Genomic DNA, 23,857 nt, shown 5'->3' on the forward strand with positions numbered 1-23,857 from the left:
AACGCCATAGGTAAATTTTCTTAATTTTTTCCAAAATTACGACTAACTTGACAAATTAGGAAAAGTTATAAAATTTCATTAAAATAAAATATTAAACATCGTGCACGAGTCTGTGACGCCCGATGGCAGATAAAGTGTTAAAAACAGAGATTAGATTGGGGCAACGTCCGAACGCAGTATGTACGAGCCAGAGAGAGAATGTGCCAAGACGGCTAAAGATGAAGAAAATCCTTGTTTGGTGCAAACAAGCTGGCTCTTAGAATGGTGCCATAGCGCGACCTGTTTTGGTCAAATGATATGACGAACTTGTAACAACTCCAGAGACCTGCGACGTTTGACCAGAATCTATAGCTATCTCTGTATTGTATAAATTAAAATCTCTCACAGTGGTTTTCTGCCTGTATTTTAAGGAATATTTAAGGAAAAAGCGTAGGGAATTTTACATAGTTTCCACTAAAAGGTAGACTCATTCAATTCGAAGGTTTGTGTTTATTTGTGTTTATGATTTATTAGCGCTTCGCCAGACAAGTCGTCCACCTGTAGTTCCTGAGTGCTACCCGTTCAAAGGCGAACCTTGTTGTGCTAGGCTTCTTGGCATCCTAGGTGAAGCTGCTCTCTACGAATCTACAAGAGTGTACCTAAGTCGTTTAATTTGGCGAAGCCACATCAACCGTTCGTGACATTAGAGGTGGCACACCACAGGGATCGATACTGGGTCCACTACTCCACTCCCTATATAAGTCAGACTCGCCTACGGCATCGCGAATTACAATACCTATCTTTGCGGACAACACGACTCTGCTAACTTGAAGTGAATGGCCATAAGCGCTGTACCATCTGTGATATTTCTGGCTTTGGTGTCACAAGATTCCTCCCCATGATGTACTCCATAATTTGGCTGAAATTACAGCAGATGAGCCATGACATGAGAGATGGGGGCTAGAGGACGACAACAGCTGGTGCAGTGAGTACCCGTTCCGTGAGATACTGCGCCAGTTTAGTAGGAGGATAATCTGATTGGCTGCTTACACAGGAGCCAGAACTCCAAAATTTTTAGACTCATTTATTGGTATTCGACTAATCATAATCCTTGTTGGTGGCTTCATACCGTACTTCGTTCTAAACATCTGTTGATCATCTGTAGCACACTTGTTGTTGTCGAACTCCATCACACAGAAAGATCGCTCCGCACCTGAACTCGCCATGTTTGCGACTAGCGCTGACTATCGGCAAATTACCAAAGTACGCTGCGGCGGTATACATGGAGAAAAGCTTTCAGAGCTTCTCTTCAAAACGACATATGTATGATATCTGTATAATATTTGGTTCTTGTGCAATAAATAATTGAAAATGTTCCCTGACTTTACGTACGTCCGGTATTTCTGAAACTATCAAACATATACAATGAATTTTGATTTTTGATGAACGGGGAACTCAAAAAGATTTTTTCATACCTTTTCATAGGTGTTCAATATGCCCCCCTTGAGATGCACGGCATATGTCAATGCATCAATCAAATCGTTACCGGACTGCACCGAGCATGTCTTGAGTTAAAGCATAACAGTTGCTGTTATGCGATGTCTCAGTTAACTCATTGTTGTTGTTACGGAGGCACATAAACAGAGTCTCTTACAAACCGCCACAAGAAACAATCACATACTCTCAGGTCCGGTTACCTCGGACGCCAGTAATGTAAGGCTGAATTATTTGGTCCAGTGCAACCGATCCATCGTCCAGTTATAGTTTGATTTAAAATTTCCCGCATTTCCAGATGCCAGTGTGGCGGTTCCCCATCCCATTGGTAAATGAAGTCGTTCGAATCAATCTCTAAGTGTGGGAAAAGAAAGTTCTCAAGCGTATCGGGATATATGCTTCCTGTAACAGTGTCCTCGGCAAAGAAAAATGGACCATACACCTTTTCCCGTGAAACTGCACAAAACACACTAAATTTTGAAGAGTCCCTCTCATGTTGTTCAACTTTATGTGGTTCTTCCGTACCCCATATTCTCACATAATGACAAATTACCTTTCCATTTAAATGGAATGTTGCCTCGTCACTAAACACTAAGAGTGGGAGGAAACTGTCACCCTCCATCTTGCCAAGAAAGTAATTACAGGACTCCACACGTTATTCTTTGTCACCTTCACGAAGAGCTTGCAGTAACTGAATTTCGTACGGTTTCATGTGTAAACGTCGACGCAACACACGCCAGACTGACACTGGGGTCATGTTGAGCTGTCTAGCTGCACGGCAAACGGATTTCTGCGTACTCCTTGTGAAACTGTGGCGAATGCGTTCGGCATCTGTGTCAGGCACTCGGGGATGCCCGGCGATTTGCCTTTACACAGACAACCTGTTTCTCGGAATTGTTCATTCCATCGTGTAATGTTATGTGCTGTTGGAGGATCCACACCACACCTAGTACGAAATCACTCTGAACAATTATTACTGACCCGCACTGCGCAAAACATAGAATACAAAACGCATTCTGTTGTCCCGACACCATTTTTACTAGAATTGAAGCGGGCACACACTGCTGCTACCTAGCGGGAACCATGTAAAACTCGAAAGTTTGCTCTTTCCAACAGTGTGTTGTTCACGCACCTGTCTCAAATAACATAACAGTTCTGATTTTTTTTTAAATCGGATGATTCTTTTTTATACACCCTGTATTTTAAGACTCCTGTGTGTATTCGCTTAGATAGAAAGATACCTGCATGATCTGTAGCGTGCGAAACCCCACTCTGAGTGAAAGATTTTGTCACTCAGTGTGGATATGCCTAGCACTAGCAATTGTATGGCTCTGAGCACTGTGGGACTTAACATCTGAGGTCATCAGTCCCCTAGAACTTAGAACTACTTAAACCTAACTAACCTAAGGACATCACACACATCCATGTCCGAGGCAGGATTCGAACCTGCGACCGTTGCGGTCGCGCGGTTCCAAACTGACGCGCCTAGAACCGCTTCGGCTACACTGGCCGGCTAGCAATTGTAAGGTGCTCGATATACACACAGGATGTTACACTAAAACTGTTTGCCTCTGTAAGTTACGAAGTAATAGGCGACAGAAATGTTTATTGCGGCACGTTACCATAAGAAACGTTGCACTGTCTGCAGAGCTATGAACATAGTTTATTGTGTTATTATCCAAAGAGTTACAGCAAAAAAGATACAATTTTTTTAAATGGAACAATAGTTGTTTCTATCATGCGCTGGAATCAGTAACACCAGCTTTGTATATGTCAATTGAAATTACATTCCTATCACTTTTAGTTTGGGAGATACAACCCTTCAAAGTTTCAGGGGCAGATACCACACACGTTGCGCATAACGCAATGCGCCTTCTAAATGTGGTGTGGCCGAGTTGTAACGTCGCCGATGTCACGGAGTGAGAAGCTTCCTCGATGCGCTGTTAGACTGCCGACTGTCGCCGCACACGGCCCTATACCCGACAGTTCGAGCCACACAACAAACGGGGCTCAATAAAAAAAAAAAAAAAGGTTCAAATGGCTCTGAGCACTATGGAACTTAACTTCTAAGGTCATCAGTCCCCTAGAACTTAGTGTGGTGTCACCGCCAGACACCACACTTGCTAGGTGGTAGCTTTAAATCGACCGCGGTCCATTAGTACATGTCGGACCCGCGTGTCGCCACTTTCAGTGATAGCAGACCGAGCGCCACCACACGGCAGGTCTAGAGAGACGTACTAGCACTCGCTCCAGTTGTACGGACGACTTCGCTAGCGACTACACTGACGAAGCCTCGCTCATTTGCAGAGCAGATAGTTAGAATAGCCTTCAGCTAAGTCAATGGCTATGACCTAGCAAGGCGCCATTAGTAACATTGCATGTATCTACAGAGTCTCACATGTCTCATCAAGAACGATGTATACAAATGATGGATTAAAGTTAAGTATTCCAGAAGCTACGTACTTTTCTTTATAGCATTCATTACGTATCCTGTTTCAGACCTATCTCTAGCCTGAGTGAGTAAACGCGTGCCTTTCGGCTACTTCCGTGGCGTGGCTGTCTTGCTACGCCACAACACTTAGAACTACTTAAACCTAACAAACCTAAGGACATCACACACATCCTTGCCCAAGGCAGGATTCGAACCTGCGACCGTAGCGGTCGCGAGGTTCCAGACTGCAGCGAGTAGAACCGTTCGGCCACCCCGGCCGGCAAAACGGGGCTCAATATACCACAGTTACTGACATCGGATGAAGATGGTATACACGAACAACGAGTACGTTGACACGTTGCTGATGCTCGGCGAGTGCCGACACAATGCCACTGAAGCAGCCATGGCGTACGCCTTGAGATATCCTAGGCGAAGAGCTCCGGCAGCCATTATGTTCTTACGTGCCGAACAACGACTTCGAGAAAGAGGCAGCTTGGTAATGCGGTGCAGTAACAGACAAAGAACTGCAAGAAGTGAGGAGACGGAGGTGTTTGTTTTAGCTGCAGTACACCACGATCCTCATGTCAGCTTACGAGCCGTTGCTGCAGTCGCTGGTGTCAGTCTCATATATGTGTGACGTATAGTACACGGCCACAGGTTTCAGCCGTACCTCCTGTCATTGACCCAGGAACTGCATGGGAACGCTTTCCGTGCGAGAGCTACATTCTGTGAATGGGCCATGCGTAATTTCACGCTAGAGTACGTTGACATGTGTTATGTACACTTTCACAAATTATGATGTAGTGAATCGCCATAAGTACACTACTGGGCCGCAGACAATCCTCGGGGGGTACGACCTGTCGACCGTCAACGCAGGTGGTCTATTAATGCATGGTGTGGAATACTTGGGGATGAAATCATCGGTCCACACTACTTCCCAGGTACACTGACAAGTGAGTTATATAGCGAGTTTATAGTAAACAGTTTGGGTGGTCTCCTCGAACACGTGTGTCTACACACGAGAGTCCATATGTGGATGCAGCACGATGGTCACCCAGCCCATTCTGCGCGTGCTGTTGTGGAAGAACTATACAACAGGTTTGCAGGAAGGTGGTTGGGGCGCCAGGGTCCTCAATTATGGCCCGCAAGATCGCCCGATTTAACACCATTAGATTTATTTTTCTGGGGATATCTAATGGATCGTGTTTATGTCACTGAGCCCACATCCCCTGATGATCTAAAATGGCGCATCGATGACCATGTTGCGCCGTGACACCGGCGATGTTACATCTAGGAATGTAATTTATATTGATGTATACACAGCTGGTTTTATTAATTCCAGCGCATGATAGAAACAGCTATTGTTCCATTTAAGAAATTGTATCTTTTTGCTGTAACTCTTTGGATAATAACACAATAAACTATATTCATAGCTCCGCAGACAGTGTAACGTTTCTTATGGTGACCTACCGCAATAAATATTTCCGTCGCCTATTACTTCGTAACTTACGGAGGCAAACACATTTAGTGAAACACCCTATAGGGTGAGTCAGGAGGAAAGATACGTGTTTTGACGGGTGATAGCATTACTGATTCTGACCAAAAAACCTGATGTGGACATATGCCCTATTCCAAATGGTTTCCGAGATAAAACACTTTTAACGTACATTTTTATTTATTTTCTGTATTATCCATTGTCATTGTTTACAATGTACCACAGTAATATAGAGGAAGTCGAGACGAACTTTGTGATACAGGACGCTTGTGGTGTATGAAGTCGGAAAACTACCTCAAACTGGCCTACAAAAAGTACTAAAGCTACAACCCCCGCGCGAGATATTCAATATTCCCGCGATCTCTCCGCGCAAACTGTTAGTCCTAGACAAAAAATAAATAGCACTTTTTTGTAGCAAATTTAATTTAATTTGTGTACTGAGACACGTTTTCGTTGGAGTGTGCGGTTTTCGAGCTATTAAAGAAAAACGTACAAAAGTGATATTAAACGTGTTCTATCTCGGAAACCATTCGCAATAGGGCATATGTCCATATGAAGTTTTTTGTTCAGAATCACTAATGCTGTCGCGTCTCAAAGCATGTACCTTTCCCCCTGACTCACCCAATATAACACGATAGTGTTCTGTAATTCGGTAATTATAACAATTTACAAATTTTACCTGATTTGTACTGCAAGCTTCCTTGTGGTGCTGCACTTCTTGCGAACTTCGCGTAACTGTCTCTGCACTTTCAGTACGCATGCGACGCACTTGTGGAAACCAGTTGTCTATCTCGGAAAAAGAAGATGAGCCCACTGGCAAATCCTGTTTTCCCTGCAGCCCTGAAGGGTCGCCACGGCCAGCTGTTGCGCCTCGTTTCCCGGGCCCACTAATGCGCGAAGCACGCGTCCTGACCTGACGCGTTCGCGGCGGCACAACAGATACGCCGATATGATTGGTGAGCACGCCAGTCGCGGCCCTCCCCCCCCCCCCCCCCCCCAAATCCCCCACCCTTCTGACGGGCCGACTACAGTGTATTTGAACGTGTTATCTTTAACGCTGTTTTTCCCAACCTGGGAGTTATTAGCCCCTGGGACGACGGAAACGGGAATGGGAAAATGAAATTTTTTTAGGGCTTAAGATCAGTTATGGCAAAGCCATAATTTTTTCGAAAGAATCAGTAGTATTACTACTTCGTGAAACATAAATATTCATTTGACATCCACTGTACGGTAAATGCTCCCTCTGGACAAGTACAGATCCAACAGAATAGGGGGTGGGTGGAGCTGATTCATTGGAGTGATGAATTCGGCCAAGAAACATTTACTAAAAGCGTTTATATTGTTAAGTACATCGATTTCCAGGATCCTTAGATAATTTTTACAAAATAAAGTAAAATGAAAACCGTCTAATGAGGCAAGGAAGAAATTACAAGCTATGTTCAACACGGGTCTCAGCAATCTTTTCAGTTGCTCGATTGAGGGCAGCCTACACGGATACGCTTGCGAGTTGAATCGTGTAAATCATTATTCTTGAATGAGGGGTAGTCAAATGATAGCCGAACACCGCCCACAACAGTACCGTGAAGTAGTTCCGTTCAAAAGCAGTTAGGGTATGAACATATTTTACAGTATTCTGTTCTGTGTACATTAAAAGAACAGTTCGTAGACGATGATTTTATCAGGATGACAATGAACTCTGTTTTAAAGAAGCATGTATGAGTCAGTGGTTTGTGGACATTAATGTTCCTGAAATAAACTGGCTTGCCCATGTCCAGGGCGAATGCAGTACCTCTAGGATGAGATAGAACGTCGATCTCGCGCCAGGCTGTAGCCTACGATATAACTACCTTCTCTGGTTTCGATTCTTGACGAAGAATGGACTGCCACTCCTCCAGTGACCTTCAGACACATCATTGAAAGTGTCTCTGGCTGAGATCATGTCGTTATATAGATGAAGACTGGACATATCACACATAAATGTCCACTGACAGGTATCTGGGTACTTTTGATGAGACACTGTATTTGCGAAGATACTCTATATGGTTGTATCTTCGGCGGCCGGCGTGGACGAGCGGTTCTAGGCGCTTCAGTCTGGAACCGCGCGACCGCTACCGTCGCAGGTTCGAATCCTTCCTCGGGCATGGATGTATGTGATGTCCTTAGGTCAGTTAGGTTTAAGTAGTTCTAAGTTTGTAAGTAGGCTGTTTAGGTTCTTATATTGGTAACGCCACCGCCACGTAGCGCTCTGTATGAAAATCACTGGCTGTGCTGTGTGTAGTCTGTGGCTGGGTGGCATTGTTGGAATTTGCTATTGTAGTGTTGGGCTGTTGGCTGTTAACACCGCGTAGCGTTGCGCAGTTGGAGGTGAGCCGCCGGCAGTTTTTGATAGCGGATGATCTGGACAGTGACAGTAAATTTGTAAGACTGGATATCATGAACTGATATATATATATAATGACTTTTGAACACTATTAAGGTAAACATATATATATATATATATATATATATATATATATATATATAATGACTTTTGAACACTATTAAGGTAAACACATTGTTTGTTCTCTATCAAAATCTTTCATTTGCTAACTATGCCTATTAGTAGTTAGTGTCTTCAGTAGTTTGAATCTTTTATTTAGCTGGCACTAGTGGCGCTCGCTGTATTGCAGTAGCTTGAGTAACGAAGATTTTTGTGAGGTAAGCGATTTGTGAAAGGTATAGGTTAAGGTTAGTCAGGGCCATTCTTTTGTAGGGATTATTGAAAGCCAGATTGCGTCGCGTTAAAAAATATTGTATGTCAGTTTAAGCACAGTCATGTATAATTTTTCTATGGGGACGTTTCATATGTCGACCCTTAGCCGAGGATACCTCACTGGAATCTTCTGATTTTTTCTTGTAGTTTGTGTAACTAGTGTAGCTATTGTTTATTGCTAGCGCGTAATTATAGAGAGAATTTCCTTTGTAGTTGTAGTTTTTCATTGTTGTGCAGTAAAACAGTTGTGGCATGCATGTAGATTTGCACCAAGTATTTCGCAGCTGCGCTTGCAATTAAGGAGATATTATTTTCAATGCTATGTTAATGTGTTTTTTTATTTTGCTCTTCAAATTGTGCTTTTCCGTGTTGTCGTGTGAAATATTATGACAATAATGGTGCGTGAAAAACGTAATACTAGGCTCCAAAGTAAACTGAGAAATGACAGTGAAGACGAAAGCAGTGTGTTAGCGCCACCATGTTATGAATTAACTAATGTTCAAACAAGTAATTTGGTAATTGTGCATATGGAAATGGAGCGGGCTACAAATAATGGTGTAGACAGTGAAACAATTAGTGAATGGGGAAGCATTATCGATCGATCGGTCGGCAACAGTTCGCCTCAGGAATCCGAAATGACTGGACACAATCTTGCAAATACTGTAGGTTCAGGTTTTGTGTCTTCGCCGTTTTCTCAAATAAGTCAAGACACATTTTCTGATCGTCAAAATGTGAATGTTGCCAGTGCAAATGCACTGCCGAAAAGCATAGAGGAACAGATTCCAGACACTAATACATTATTATTGCAATTAGTGCAACAAATGAAACAAAATCAAAGACAAACACAGCAACAGTTAGACACAATGGAACAAAATCTTCAAAAGTTATACACCACACTTGAACAAACACGTGAAGATTTAACTACTGAGTTACATAAAATCGAATCGAAATGTCAAAAAGTCTGTAATGACGTAAAAACACAAATTTGTGAGCATTTCCAACTTATTTTTTTGCGTCATGAAAATGCATTACAGAATCACGAAGCAGCCATAAAGGACTGCAAACCATTGTTCATAAAAATCACGACACCTTGCAAGCTAAAATTGACTCAGTTGCATCTACCGATTCGGTTACGCAACTTGCAAAAACTCAGGAAAACTTAAAGGACACAGTAGATACGATTTCATCACAAATGGACACTCTGAAACTTGGTTCAGAAAAACACACAGAGGAAATAAGTTCACTATCGGAGAAAGTAGCCGAACTTTCGGATCAGTTCACTAACTTATCTACAAAGGTGGATGATGATCTGAATGTTACAAGACCTGTAGCCATCACTGACACAGAAGAGTATGAACAAATTAAGAAATTCAAACAAAATCAGAATCAAATTAATACGCAATACAAAAGAGAAATCCGGGAAGTACAAGATCAGTTGGCACAAGTAATACAAAAATTACATATTTCAGAGGACATTCGCGCTCCAACACGGGAAGAGGGACTTAGAAATACGGAAAAGCCGCAAAATAATAACGCAGGGAATTTCGGAAATTATGAAAGAAATTGGCAAGGTGCACCGAATTTTGCGATGGAACCGCCGACACGACGTAACAATGACCGATATGCGACTCGCCGACACGATGATTTTGACTATAAGCTGTTCATTACTACACGTAAATTCAAAACATTTAAGAATTCTGGCAACGACATTCATCCACAAGCATGGCTTCATCAATTCTTCATTGTTTTCCTCCCAACTGGTCATTAGAGCACAGATTAGAATTTATGTGTGGCTACTTAGAGAATGAACCAGTTGAAAGAATGCAATCGGTCATTCACGATTGTCACAGAGAAGGAGAATTTTATCATGCTTTCCTCTCAGCATATTGGTCTCAATCTACACAAGACCAAGTAAAACATAGCATCATAATGATGAAACATTTCGAACAATCTGAATTTTCCAGTCTTGTGAAATATTTTGAACACATGTTGCACAAGAATCAGTACCTGTCAAACCCTTACAGCCCCTCAGAACTCATCCGCATTTGCTTAATCAAATTGCCTGAACATTTACGACATATTATTTTGGCAGGACGTTGCAAAGACGACATTGAAGCTTTTCAGGGAGTCTTACAAGAATTGGAAATCGACACTGACAATCGCGGGACGCCAACACAGGAACATAACAATTACAGGTCGCATCCGTCACAATTCCGCAATGAAAGAAATAATAACTGGACACGACAAGGCTATTCTTACAACGTAAATCGTGACCAAAACAGACACCATCCGAATGACAACCGTTGGCAGAATAATAGTTACGGATAAAGGTCGCATTTCCGTAGTAATGAATATGACAGAGATAACCATAGAAATAGACAATATGGGAATCAGAACAATTATTATCAAGGGAGACAGAATATCTTCAGTCGCAACAGTCCACCGCGCAGTTACGATTCAGGGAGAAGTTCTCCACCACTTAACCGACAAGAAAGAAACAACAGGAATTAGCGACAAAACGACAGACCTGAATTTCATCAGAACTGGCGGGATTCAAACAGGGCAGGGCCCTCTCGGCAAGGTGAATTTTTAGAAGTTAGGTCTCCTAATCCCAATAACGACGCACGCCAACGAAGAGATAGCAGACAATGACTCGCACCTCAGGCAGCCACGTGCGCCAGCTGGCTCAGAGAAAAATAACATAGACGCTAACCCTGAGAATAATTTGAGCATTCTTTACCGATGTGCCATATACCATATGATAATTCCGTTGAAGCTGGAGCTCTGCATAGTAGGAAGAGTAAAGGATTGCACCACATTTCACATGTAAAACCGTTTATTGAAAGATAATCTGCTTTTTAACTTAGTCTTTGCCATAAAACTTTTCACTTCACGTTACTAGTATGCTTTATCAGACTTAGAAACTGTTAACATGCAACAATGTTTGAAATTAAATATCCAGTCTAGAACCTAGGGAACATATTTAGACAGTAATTACGAATGCATTGTCATAGTGAACAGACAACACAGTGTTGTTATTTGTATATTCTTGCTTGTTAGTTGCACGATCACGTAACGACTATAAGGCTCACATACTTACAACATATACTGGCACTGCTAATGAGATTTTCATGCAACATGTTGGTTTACTTGAAAAGACATTCTTTATTTGAAGTACTTTCTGTGGGATTAAAGATGGCCTAGCATTTGGTTTCTTTGACAGCTACACGATTATATCACGATGCTACTAATGAGTGACACAATTTACATTGTTGCTTTTGTGCTGTATCTGTTTTATATCTGCACAGTTTTTCTTTATTATTCTGGAAAGTAAAACATGTTTTTGTAGTAACTTTTGTGGTATAGCTACAATGAGACAGCCTTTTCTGTGGCACAACAATACGTTACAGTACAGTACTTACTTCATCACGGCAATGAGCATAACAACTACGATATCTATACGCAAAGCATTTCACTTTTGTTTATTATGAGGTAAGTACATTGACTTCAGCAGAGCTTTGCTTACAGAGGACGATAACTACGACACTTCCACAGAATTATCTTACAGCTAGACGCACATTTAGCGCTACAGGACACGCATTTGAGTGATTAATTTTGTACTTAAACCATTTATTTTTAAAGATTTTTGAATTACAAAGAAATTTTTCCGTGATGCATTTCAATCCATTGCTGTAATCTGTAACACCTGAGGGTATAATTAGATTAATCCTCAGGGGTACACACCTACTTTGTGTGCTAAGCCTGTAGCGAGCGCTAGGAGCCCTAGCTAATATGGTATTTGCTTATACAACTTTACACATCGGTAACATATTTCTCTAACACAGAATTACACAGCTATCTGGTTATTTAACAGAGAAACAAACATTTTTTTTTTACTACGTCAGTGACACAAGTTTATGCAATTACACAGTTGGATAACTTCACACTTATGAAATTGTATTTTGTCTGTACTTTGTGAACTGTTCATATTTTTTTCGGAACCATGTGGTACTATGAGAGCTTTGAATGATGTGTTTGGTATGGGATCACGATTTTTAAAGTACGATTGAGGTAGATGACACTATTGAAATGAGGAGAGAATTTTTTTTAGGTTTTGAAATTATTGCACAAAGCTACAACGTTTTTTAGATTTGGCTGAGTATTTATGATGTTATTATTACGATGACGATGTGTATTATGCTGTTGAGGTATGTTTATGATCAATAAGCTGATGCTATATGAGGATTTATTATGACGAAAAATTGAAGAAATGTCGACGAATGTGTATATGTGTAAGAAAGTAAGGAATAATGAATAGTGGTTAGAGACTCTGGTTTGTGAAAAAGGATGTTGGAAACCAAGAATCGTACTTTAAGAGTTATGAAATGTGTGTAAATGCGTGAATGTATCACAATGCCGGCGAAAATTTTTTGGACACTGTTATATTTATAGGATATCGTTTCTACAGATTTGTAACGCAAATATTTCGGCCTGTGAAATATTATTTGTATCAAACTGTCACTGTAGCGGAAACTGATGTCGTAAATATTTCGGTAAGGAAGGTAGGTCACTGTAAACACCCAGCTGCGTGACAGTCGCCAGGAAAAAAGCCATTAGTGTGTGCCTTTCAGAGGCACAGGTGGAAAAAAAAGAGGCCATTATCCTCGCTATTGACATTTCTTTGTAGAAAGCATTGCAAATACGACACACCCAAACTTGAAAACATAATATTACACTGTGGAGTTCTTAATTTATGATATTTACTAAAATGCCTAATGAAATGATGAGAAACATTTTACATCAATTGTCTTTCTAGTTGAGAGATCCCCCATTTTGTTTAATATCTAGTTTCCAGCTGCACTGCAGCATTGGTTAAAAAAAATTTTATAGATGTACTAATATAGATATTTTATGCCTGTTGTTGTTGTTGTTGTGGTCTTCAGTCCTGAGACTGGTTTGATGCAGCTCTCCATGCTACTCTATCCTTAGCAAGCCTCTTCATCTCCCAGTACCTACTGCAACCTACATCCTTCTGAATCTGCTTAGTGTATTCATCTCTTGGTCTCCCCCTATGATTTTTACCCTCCACACTGCCCTCCAATACTAAATTGATGATCCCTTGATGCCTCAGAACATGTCCTACCAACTGATCCCTTCTTCTGGTCAAGTTGTGCCACAAACTTCTCTTCTCCCCAATCCTATTCAATACTTCCTCATTAGTTATGTGATCTACCCATCTAATCTTCAGCATTCTTCTGTAGCACCACATTTCAAAAGCTTCTATTCTCTTCTTGTCCAAACTATTTACCGTCCATGTTTCACTTCCATACATGGCTACACTCCATACAAATACTTTCAGAAATAACTTCCTGACACTTAAATCTATACTCGATGTTAACAAATTTCTCTTCTTCAGAAACGCTTTCCTTGCCATTGCCAGTCTACATTTTATATCCTCTCTACTTCGTCCATCATCAGTTATTTTGCTCCCCAAATAGCTAAACTCCTTTACTACTTTAAGTGTCTCATTTCCTAATCTAATACCCTCAGCATCACCTGACTTAACTCGACTACATTCCATTATCCTCGTTTTGCTTTTGTTGATGTTCATCTTATATCCTCCCTTCAAGACACCATCCATTCCGTTCAACTGCTCTTCCAAGTCCTTTGCTGTCTCTGACAGAATTACAATGTCATCGGTGAACCTCAAAGTTTTTATTTCTTCTCCATGGATTTTAATACCTACTCCAAATTTTTCTTTTGTTTCCTTTACTGCTTGCTCAATATAGAGATTGAATAACATCGGGGAGAGGCTACAACCCTGTCTTACTCCCTTCCCAACCACTGCTTCCCTTTCATGTCCCTCAACTCTTATAACTGACATCTGGTTTCTGTACAAGTTGTAAATAGCCTTTCGCTCCCTGTATTTTACCCCTGCCACCTTTAGAATTTGAAAGAGAGTATTCCAGTCAACATTGTCAAAAGCTTTCTCTAGGTCTACAAATGCTAGAAACGTAGGTTTGCCTTTCCTTAGTCTTTCTTCTAAGATAAGTCGTAAGGTCAGTATTGCCTCACGTGTTCCAGTATTTCTACGGAATCCAAACTGATCTTCCCTGAGGTCGGCTTCTACTAGTTTTTCCATTCGTCTGTAAAGAATTCGTGTTAGTACTTTGCAGCTGTGGCTTATTAAACTGATTGTTCGGTAATTTTCACATCTGTCAACACCTGCTTTCTTTGGGATTGGAATTATTATATTCTTCTTGAAGTCTGAGGGTATTTCGCCTGTTTCATACATCTTGCTCACCAGATGGTAGAGTTTTGTTAGGACTGGCTCTCCCAAGGCCGTCAGTAGTTCCAATGGAATGTTGTCTACTCCGGGGGCCTTGTTTCGACTCAGGTCCTTCAGTTCTCTGTCAAACTCTTCACGCAGTATCGTATCTCCCATTTCATCTTCATCTACATTCTCTTCCATTTCCATAATATTGTCCTCAAGTGCATCGCCCTTGTATAGACTCTCTATATACTCCTTCCACCTTTCTGCTTTCCCTTCTTTGCTTAGAACTGGGTTTCCATCTGAGCTCTTGGTGTTCATACATGTGGTTCTCTTATCTCCAAAGGTCTCTTTAATTTTCCTGTAGGCAGTATCTATCTTACCCCTAGTGAGATAAGCCTCTACATCCTTACATTTGTCCTCTAGCCATCCCTGCTTAGCCATTTTGCACTTCCTGTCGATTTCATTTTTGAGACGTTTGTATTCCTTTTTGCCTGCTTCATTTACTGCATTTTTATATTTTCTCCTTTCTTCAATTAAATTCAATATTTCTTCTGTTACCCAAGGATTTCTACTAACCCTCTTCTTTTTACCTACTTGATCGTCTGCTGCCTTCACTACTTCATCCCTCAGAGCTACCCATTCTTCTTCTACTGTATTTCTTTCCCCCATTCCTTTCAATTGTTCCCTTATGCTCTCCCTGAAACTCTGTACAACCTCTGGTTCTTTCAGTTTATCCAGGTCTCATCTCCTTAAATTCCCACCTTTTTGCAGTTTCTTCAGTTTTAATCTACAGGTCATAACCAATAGATTGTGGTCAGAGTCCACATCTGCCCCTGGAAATGTCTTACAATTTAAAACCTGGTTCCTAAATCTCTGTCTTACCATTATATAATCTATCTGATACCTTTTAGTATCTCCAGGGTTCTTCCATGTATACAGCCTTCTATCATGATTCTTAAACCAAGTGTTAGCTATGATTAAGTTGTGCTCCGTGCAAAATTCTATCATGCGGCTTCCTCTTTCATTTCTTAGCCCCAATCCATATTCACCTACTACGTTTCCTTCTCTCCCTTTTCCTACACTCGAATTCCAGTCACCCATGACTATTAAATTTTCGTCTCCCTTCACTATCTGAATAATTTCTTTTATTTCATCATACATTTCTTCAATTTCTTCGTCATCTGCAGAGCTAGTTGGCATATAAACTTGTACTACTGTAGTAGGTGTGGGCTTCGTATCTATCTTGGCCACAATAATGCGTTCACTATGCTGTTTGTAGTAGCTTACCCGCATTCCTATTTTCCTATTCATTATTAAACCTACTCCTGCATTACCCCTATTTGACTTTGTGTTTATAACCCTGTAGTCACCTGACCAAAAGTCTTGTTCCTCCTGCCACCGAACTTCACTAATTCCCACAATATCTAACTTTAACCTATCCATTTCCCTTTTTAAATTTTCTAACCTACCTGCCCGATTAAGGGATCTGACATTCCACGCTCCGATCCGTAGAATGCCAGTTTTCTTTCTCCTGCCAATTTTATGCCTACAGATCCAGTAAATAATAACTTTATGATCTACTTAAAAAAAATGAGGGAGCACAAAAAGACATTTCCCCTCCCAGGAATTGCATACATAATTTTTGTCAATGACTGGTAACTTTTTAGTAGTGTAAGTTAAGGTGATGCATCACTCTAGAGTTAAGATCTGACTTAGTTATTAGACATTTCCTATCTTTACTGTGATATTTTTTCTGCTTGAGCTTTGTCATGTTTAGGTATAAGTTATTGCATTTGCTGCTGCTGATTGCCATGCATAGTGCTACTGAATTTCACTTTGTATTACTCTGTTAAGCCAGTTTTATTACTTATTTATTTTTCTTGTTTGCTGCACATTGCCTTATATTAATTGTAATATTGCATTTACTCTGCTAATTTATATATACTGCAGCTTGCTTTGCCAGTTTGCATTTTTTGTCATTGCTGTTTGTGTTAATTGTTTTGTGCTGCTGCCTTGCCCCATCCCTTAGTTTAATATCTGAGGTCAGTAGATTTAAGTTAGCTTAAGAGGGGGTAGACTGTATAACAGAACGAGTTGTGATGAATTGGAAGAAATGCATTGAGAAGCTATAAGAAAATGGTTTGGTCAAAAAAGTACTTTGAAAGAGGATATGAATAAAAAAAAAGTAGGGTTTAGGGATAACAGGTTTAGGTAGGATTTTCTGGGAAATAAATGATGAGGTAAGATAATGGAAAATAAATAATGAGGTAAGAAATATGTGAACATATAAATACAGAAAGCATGCTTGGATAGGATTTTTTTAGTGGAAACAAATGTTGATATACGACGAAAGATCTATGGAATGAAGATTTGGGTTGGACTGCAGTACCAAATGTTACACTGAAAACAAACCCTGCCCTTTCCTTTTGTGTTATCCTGCTGTGTGTTTGTATATCCTTGTGTATTTGTGCTGCGAAGTTGATGTTTCAAAAGTTATTCTGATCTTTTATGTATGTACTTATGTCATAATTCTTGTAACACTGATGTATGTGTTTATTTCTGTTCTTGTGTAAAGCCTGTGTTACTACAAATGTTATCTGTACTGTTATGTTTTTCAATGATGTATTTTGTACCTTTGTAATTGTATTCTTATGTTGTAAATTTATAATTGTATAGACACCAGTTCTTCAAATTAAGTTTCATTTCACTGCACACATTTCTGTTGGTCATAGTATATGCACAATATGCCAGAAGTTGGGACTGATAGTACTTGCACGTGTGTTAATAATTCAGCAAGGGACTGGTTAACAGCATTGCTGGTTCTAAGCACATTTCAAAAAAAATTTTTGTGAATGCACAAGTGGTGGTTTATGGACTTGCTATATTCTCTGCTAGACTCTTCAATGGTGATTGTGCACCTGCACAGTCGCAACAGATGGCTGCTGGCCATCTCTACAAGGATTGAAGTGGGTCTGCACCTTTGATGATCCACCAATACCATTATCTCTACAAGGACTGAAGTGGGTCTGCACCTCTGATGATCCACCAATACCATTATTTCTACAAGGACTGCAGTGGGTCTGCACCTCTGGTGGCCCACCAATACCATACTCTCTACCAACACTATAGTCGGTCTGCTCTGTGATGACCTACCTACCAATATTCTTCAAAACTTCGACTGACTCTGTGGTGGGTTTGCTCTGCTGTGGCCCATTCCCTGTGTGCATGTCAAGAGTCAGCATTGTCTTTCCATTGGAAGGACAACATTACTTTGAAACACGTATGTTGTGTGGCGGCGATGGCGAGGCATTGCAGAGTCTCTGACCAGAGAGCTATTTGTCATTCCTAGTCTGCGCTTGACTGCGCGAGTGTTGCGAGCAGTAGTCTGTGGGTAGTCTGTCGGCAGTGCAGTTGTCTGTTGCACTCTGTCAGTAGCAGTAGTCGAGTTCAGTTGCTAATGGCAGTCTGTTAGCAGTAGTAGTCGAGTACGGTCGCGAGCAGGACGCAGTCGCAGGCGTCGACATGGGTCTCTGGTCAAGATTCTGAATGAGGTATATTGTTAATTAAGGTAACCAAGCTGCATTGCGCACATCAGATAATGTAAAGTTTATTTATTGTAATTAATTTTCAACAAGTGCCCCAATAATAATTTTGTTTTCAAAACAATTTTTTAACAAAGAATCCTCTAATGACAGAAATATTTCCTTTGCTATTCCTTAAACAAAAGTTTCCCTTAAATTCAAAATTTTTGCAATGAATTTCCTCCAAGCCGTGGCCAACAATAAGAGCAGAACTTTGACATGCAGTTATACTGAGGTAAGAAATTAATTCTCATTTTTGCACAGGGCCAAAGACCGACATTTCGGTCTAATTGAGTTATCATTATCACTGAAATTGCATTGTCATTGAATTATCTTTCATTATTTTTGTGGGATCTTACACTTGAGTCAGATTGCGATTCTCATTTTTATTGTCATTAAATTTAATTGCTAGGGAGGTTACGCTTGGCTCCCATTTATTATTTTTTTGTCTTTCAAAATTACTGTGGGGAGGTCACACTTGGCGACACCTGGTCCAGGATCGTATTTCGTTGAGAATCTTTTGAGAAACAGTCAGATATCTGCTCTTATTTGCTTATATATAATTAGAATTTGGCGCAACGCTTTTACTAATTTTATGACTTTCTTTCCTCAGATCATCGGCAATTCGTTGTTCTGTTGTATTTGTGTGTTGCTTTTGCATTGTGCTTATTTGTTTTGTGAATAATTGTGAGTATTGTAAAAATGCCGCGAAAGACTATGAATAGTGTATCGCAAGGTATTTTGAACGAAATTACCGAGTTGAACAACGTGACCGATAGTAATTGTGACACGCAGTGTAATGATGACAATCCTGCGTTCACCGACAATCAGTGCGTTCCAACCTCTAATGATGACTTTTGTCTTAATGATGAACAAACGAACTCGGTTATGTCCTCTGTTGATTTGACGACAATTGATGGCGCGGGGCGCTCTATTGTAATGGGCGCTGCCCAGCTTAACACAACCGGTTTACTAAATTCATGTAACGAACACACAAATTTGTCTAATGAAAATGAACAGGATACACAAAGTACGACGGATTTATTTAATTCCGAAATAATGTCTGACAGTGTACATCCGACTGACAAACCTTTTTGTGAATCTCAGAATAACCAAATGGTTACGGAAAGCGAGACAATTCCAGGTACACCACTAAACAACACGAAGAATAGAAATGATAATTTTCTGTCGAATCCAATTATGGCATTGTTGCTACAAATGAGTAAACAACTTAATGACAATAATGAAAAACAAGACAGTCTTAAAGAAGATCTCAAACAACAACTTAGTGAACAGAACGAACAGTTAAATGAAAAATTAGACAACAATTCCAGACAGTTAAATGAAAAATTAGACAACAATTCCAGGCAGCTTAGTGAACAAATTAGAGCCGTTGCCGCGCAGTGTCATGATACTAAGGTACAGTTACGCGAGGAAATTGAGGCCTGTTCAAGAAAAAGTAGCGAAGAAATTAAGTCTGTTGCTCAGGAATTGAGGGAATTGCAAACAGCTGCAACAGAAACACTTAGAGACGAAATTAGCGGAGTCGCTAAACAATGCTCTGAAAAGGCTAGACAATTATGCGACGAGTTTAAAGCAATGACAGCAGAACTTTCGCGCACAATGGATGAAAAGATTGACGCAAAATTCGACCAACAGAACTCTCAAATTAACGAACGTCTTAGTCTTCACATACAAAACAGTGATACGCGTTTCCGCAAATTTATTCAGGATCAAAATAAAGTAAAACGTCAAGTAATGGAAACAATCACTGCACAGAGACAAGAAGACAAACGTAAAATGTTTGCGAAAGCAAAAACATACGTAGACAACAATATTGCTACAGTGTCCGACAAAATTAATACCATCGAACAATTGAACGCGGAATTACGTGATGAGATTTCTGACCTTAAATCAAAAACAGATACACACACAGCAGATATTCAGATAGTGACAGACAGATTCGAACAATTAGAACTAACACAGGATTCCGATGTAATTCAAGCTGACGTTAAAAAACTGAACGAGACTACACGTAAGTTGCAAAAACAGATTAATGCCTCTGATTCTAAAACCGATGATCAGGTAAAAATACTGACTGAAAAATGTGATGAATTGGCCAGTCGTATTGACGTTATTGAAAGTAATAATGACAGCAAATCAGACGATACTTCACCGGTTTCATTTAACCAAACACCTGAATTTCAAAATTTACAGCAGACAATTAATGAGATCGATTCGTCTAATAACACGTTGCGTAGAAAGTTATCGAGTTTACAACAAGAAGTAACAGAGATGAAAAGTATTTCAGTTAATAACACATCACAGCAGATGCCACTTTGCGAACATCTGTCAGACTCGCGCAACGCGTATAATTTGGGTAATCTACAGAGAGTACGGGACTTAGATTCCGAACAACCACAGTTCAATAGATTCTCTTACAATCCTGAACCTGTTCCATCACACAGAGATGATAATTTTGATTACAAACATTTTCTGTCAGTGAGAAAGTTTAAAGTGTTTAAAAATGACAGAACACAGATTCACACACTGGATTGGATACAACAGTTTAGCTTTGCTTTTCCACCAACTTGGCCCGTAACACACAAACTTGAATTTATTTGCAGCTTTTTGGAAGGCGAACCGGCAACTCGTATGAGACCGATCGCGAGGCAATGTTACTCGGTAGAAGAGTTTCAGAATGCTTTTCTGTCAGCGTATTGGTCGAAGACGACACAGCGCGGAATTAAAGATCAGTTAATTAGTTTACCGAATTATGAGAACGCAAATTTTCCGAGTGTGACGCAATTTTTTGAGCACATGGTGCAACAAAACCAGTATTTAAGTGAACCCTATAGTGAATCTGCACTCATTCAGTTATGTATCTCGAAATTACCACGATCATTAAGAGTGTCACTTTTAACAGGTCAGCAAAAAGAAAATATTTCGGCATTCAGGGATCTGCTGCAGCTTTTAGAAGTGCAGCAATGAGATTATTCTTTCGTAAACAAAAATTTTGCATATAACAACCAAGGCCAACAGACGTACAGTAATTATGATCAGACACGTAATTTTAATAGGAAAGGCAACAGACGCTTTAGGAATGACAACCACCAAAACTTTAATAACAGACAAAATTCTAGTTATCAATATCGTCAAAATTTTGAGCAACAGGAATCACATTTTGGTAACAATAGACGTTTCCCACCACAACCGCATGAAAATCAGCCGGTTGGAATACATAACCAACAATGTAATGCACAAGGACAACCTAACTTTGTTTCGCCGCGTGCACGTATAGTCCCAGATCCAACAAATAGTAACGCACGGCAGCAAGGAAATAACTACGTACAGAGAAGACAGTATTTCAATTCCTATCGCAATGCACCGTATAGGAATGACTTTCACGACAGACGTAAAACCGATGAGCACAATTATCAGCGTACATATAATAACAGTCGGTCTTACCAACGGCAAAATCATCCGCAAGAACATATTCTCATGAATGAACCCGACAGTAGGTATCATCCAGTGCGGAATACGTCTGGAAGAAGTAATAGAACTGTTCAAATAGTAGAAATGCCACAGCATCCTCCTGATAATAATAACACGTCAGATAGAATCTGACTAGATACTGTACAAGCCGCATCTTCCAGTAATACAAGCACTACTTTAGACACACAAAATGTTATTCACGAAAATGTTATTACCTTTGACGACATCCGAGACACTCTTTTGCAGGAAAGACCATTTGTTCAAAAAACCATTTTACATCCTGTCATCGAAGTTAAAATTGGTTCATCGAAATTTTCAGCAGTAATCGATTCCGGATCACCTATGTCAGTAATAAATGAAGAAACTTTCAACGAGTGCAACAAAGAGAATACTTATCCCACATTACCTTTAGGCAAAACAAAAGTGAAAGGAGCAGTATCGAGTAAAGGAGTAGACGTTAAATTACAGACGCATTTATCATTTTGTATTGGAGGTCATACTTTTCACTCAAATTTTTGGATTGTTCCTTTATTGACAACAGACGTTATTTTAGGTACGAATTTTCTGGTACAACACGACGCAGTTATCGATTTTCAGAATTCCTATTTAAGGTTGAAGGATGAAAATATACAATTTGCTATAGAATTTCAACACTCACTATCTGCGGAAGAACAAACAATTAATCGCACAGAGGTCATTTCCGTATCACGTAACATAAACTGTAATCCCACATTGTTCACTGATACGTACGTACACAACTATAATACTCCAGACGAAACTGACTACGACGTAATGCAGATGATTTCTGATAAAGTCAAACAAAGCAGTGCAAATACAGATGATGAACGAACGCAATTACACAAAATTCTTTTACAGCAAGCTCCAGTTTTTGACAACATTCCTGGTACTATGTCCGGATTTATGTATGTATTTCAAGTCAAACAGCACGACACATTTAAAGCTAAGCATTATCCTATTCCGTATATTCATAGAGAACAAGTTAAAAAAGAATTGCAGGATATGCTCGACCAAGGAATTATTGAACCAGCAGTTAGTCCGTACATAAACCCGCTACATATGGTTAAGAAAAAAGATGGCTCACTTCGCCTTGTACTTGATTCACGTCACATTAATGACATTATTATTAATGAAACTGATCGACCACAGACATTAGAGGAACTTCTACAGAAATTTCATGGTACGGCTATTTATTCTACACTAGATTTGAAATAGGGATTTTGGCAAATTCAACTTCATCCGAACTGCAGAAAATACACAGCTTTTCTCTGTTTTGGCGACTGTTATCAATTTTGCAAATTACCATTCGGCTTAACTATTTCTTCGGCAGCTTTTATTCGCGGTTTGAACACAATACTTCCGACAGAACTTAAAGACAGAATTACGACGTACGTAGACGATATTCTTATTGCAGAAGCTAACTGGTCTGAACACAATGTGATTTTAGAACGACTGTTGCAAATTTTTCATGCTCAAGGACTTACAGTTAATCTTAGTAAATCGCACTTTGGCAAAACTTCTATAAAATTTCTTGGACACGTAATTTCAGCAGAAGGCATTGCGCCTGATCCGGAAAAACTTCAAGCTCTACGTGACATTACTATTCCTACAACGAAGAAGCAATTACGCAGTTTTTTGGGATTAATTAACTTTTTTCGCAAATTTATTCATCATTCTGCTTTAGACACACCTAGATTATGCCATTTAACAGGTAAAAACAGTATTTGGTCTTGGGATAAGCAAGCACATTCTGAATTTGTGAACCTGAAACATGCTTTGTTGAATGCTCCACTTTTATCGCACCCAGATCTTACTAGAAATTTTTCCATTGCCACCGACAGTTCCAACACTGCTTTAGGCATACATATTTTCCAGGAAATTGAAGAAGATGGCTCAACAGTAATTAAAAACATCGCATTTGCAAGTCGCATTTTGTCACCTGCTGAACGAAATTATTCCGTTACAGAACGGGAAACATTATGTGTTGTATGGGATTTCACGAGATTTAGGCACTTTCTTTATGGCAGACATACCACCGTTTACATAGATCACAGAGCTATACAATTTTTACTTTCGGCTAAATTCACTCACGTCAGGTTGAGCAGATGGAAGCTATATTTACAGGAATTTAATTTTACGATTGTTCACATTCCCGGCACTCAAAATGTTATAGCAGACGCACTATCTCGTTCTCTCTGCAACAATCAGCAAGACGTCGCAACAAACTTCTGTAAAGCAAATTTCAGCGTAATGTACATTCAACAAGTTGCATTTGAAAATTTTATTTCGTCGTCATTACAGGAAATAGCACAAGAGCAAAATAAAGACAACGTGTGGA

At 39.9% G+C, this 23,857-nt stretch overlaps 1 protein-coding gene across 3 annotated transcripts in view; it reads right to left on the reverse strand.

Moving 5' to 3' along the window:
* Positions 1–6,311, reverse strand: part of LOC126412474 (multidrug resistance protein homolog 49-like) — a 370,600-nt gene extending 364,289 nt beyond the window's left edge. For 2 of the 3 annotated variants that reach the window (XM_050082087.1, XM_050082086.1), the window contains exon 1: positions 6,079–6,311. In XM_050082087.1, coding sequence (XP_049938044.1) covers positions 6,079–6,159 — 81 coding nt within the window. In that variant the 5' untranslated portion in view covers positions 6,160–6,311. The remainder of the gene's footprint in view (positions 1–6,078) is intronic. The other variant, XM_050082088.1, reaches the window with a different exon arrangement.
* Between the last annotated feature and the right edge of the window lie 17,546 nt (positions 6,312–23,857).

The sequence above is a fragment of the Schistocerca serialis genome, chromosome 7 (assembly GCF_023864345.2).
Source record: "Schistocerca serialis cubense isolate TAMUIC-IGC-003099 chromosome 7, iqSchSeri2.2, whole genome shotgun sequence".
Taxonomy (NCBI): Eukaryota; Metazoa; Arthropoda; class Insecta; order Orthoptera; family Acrididae; genus Schistocerca; species Schistocerca serialis.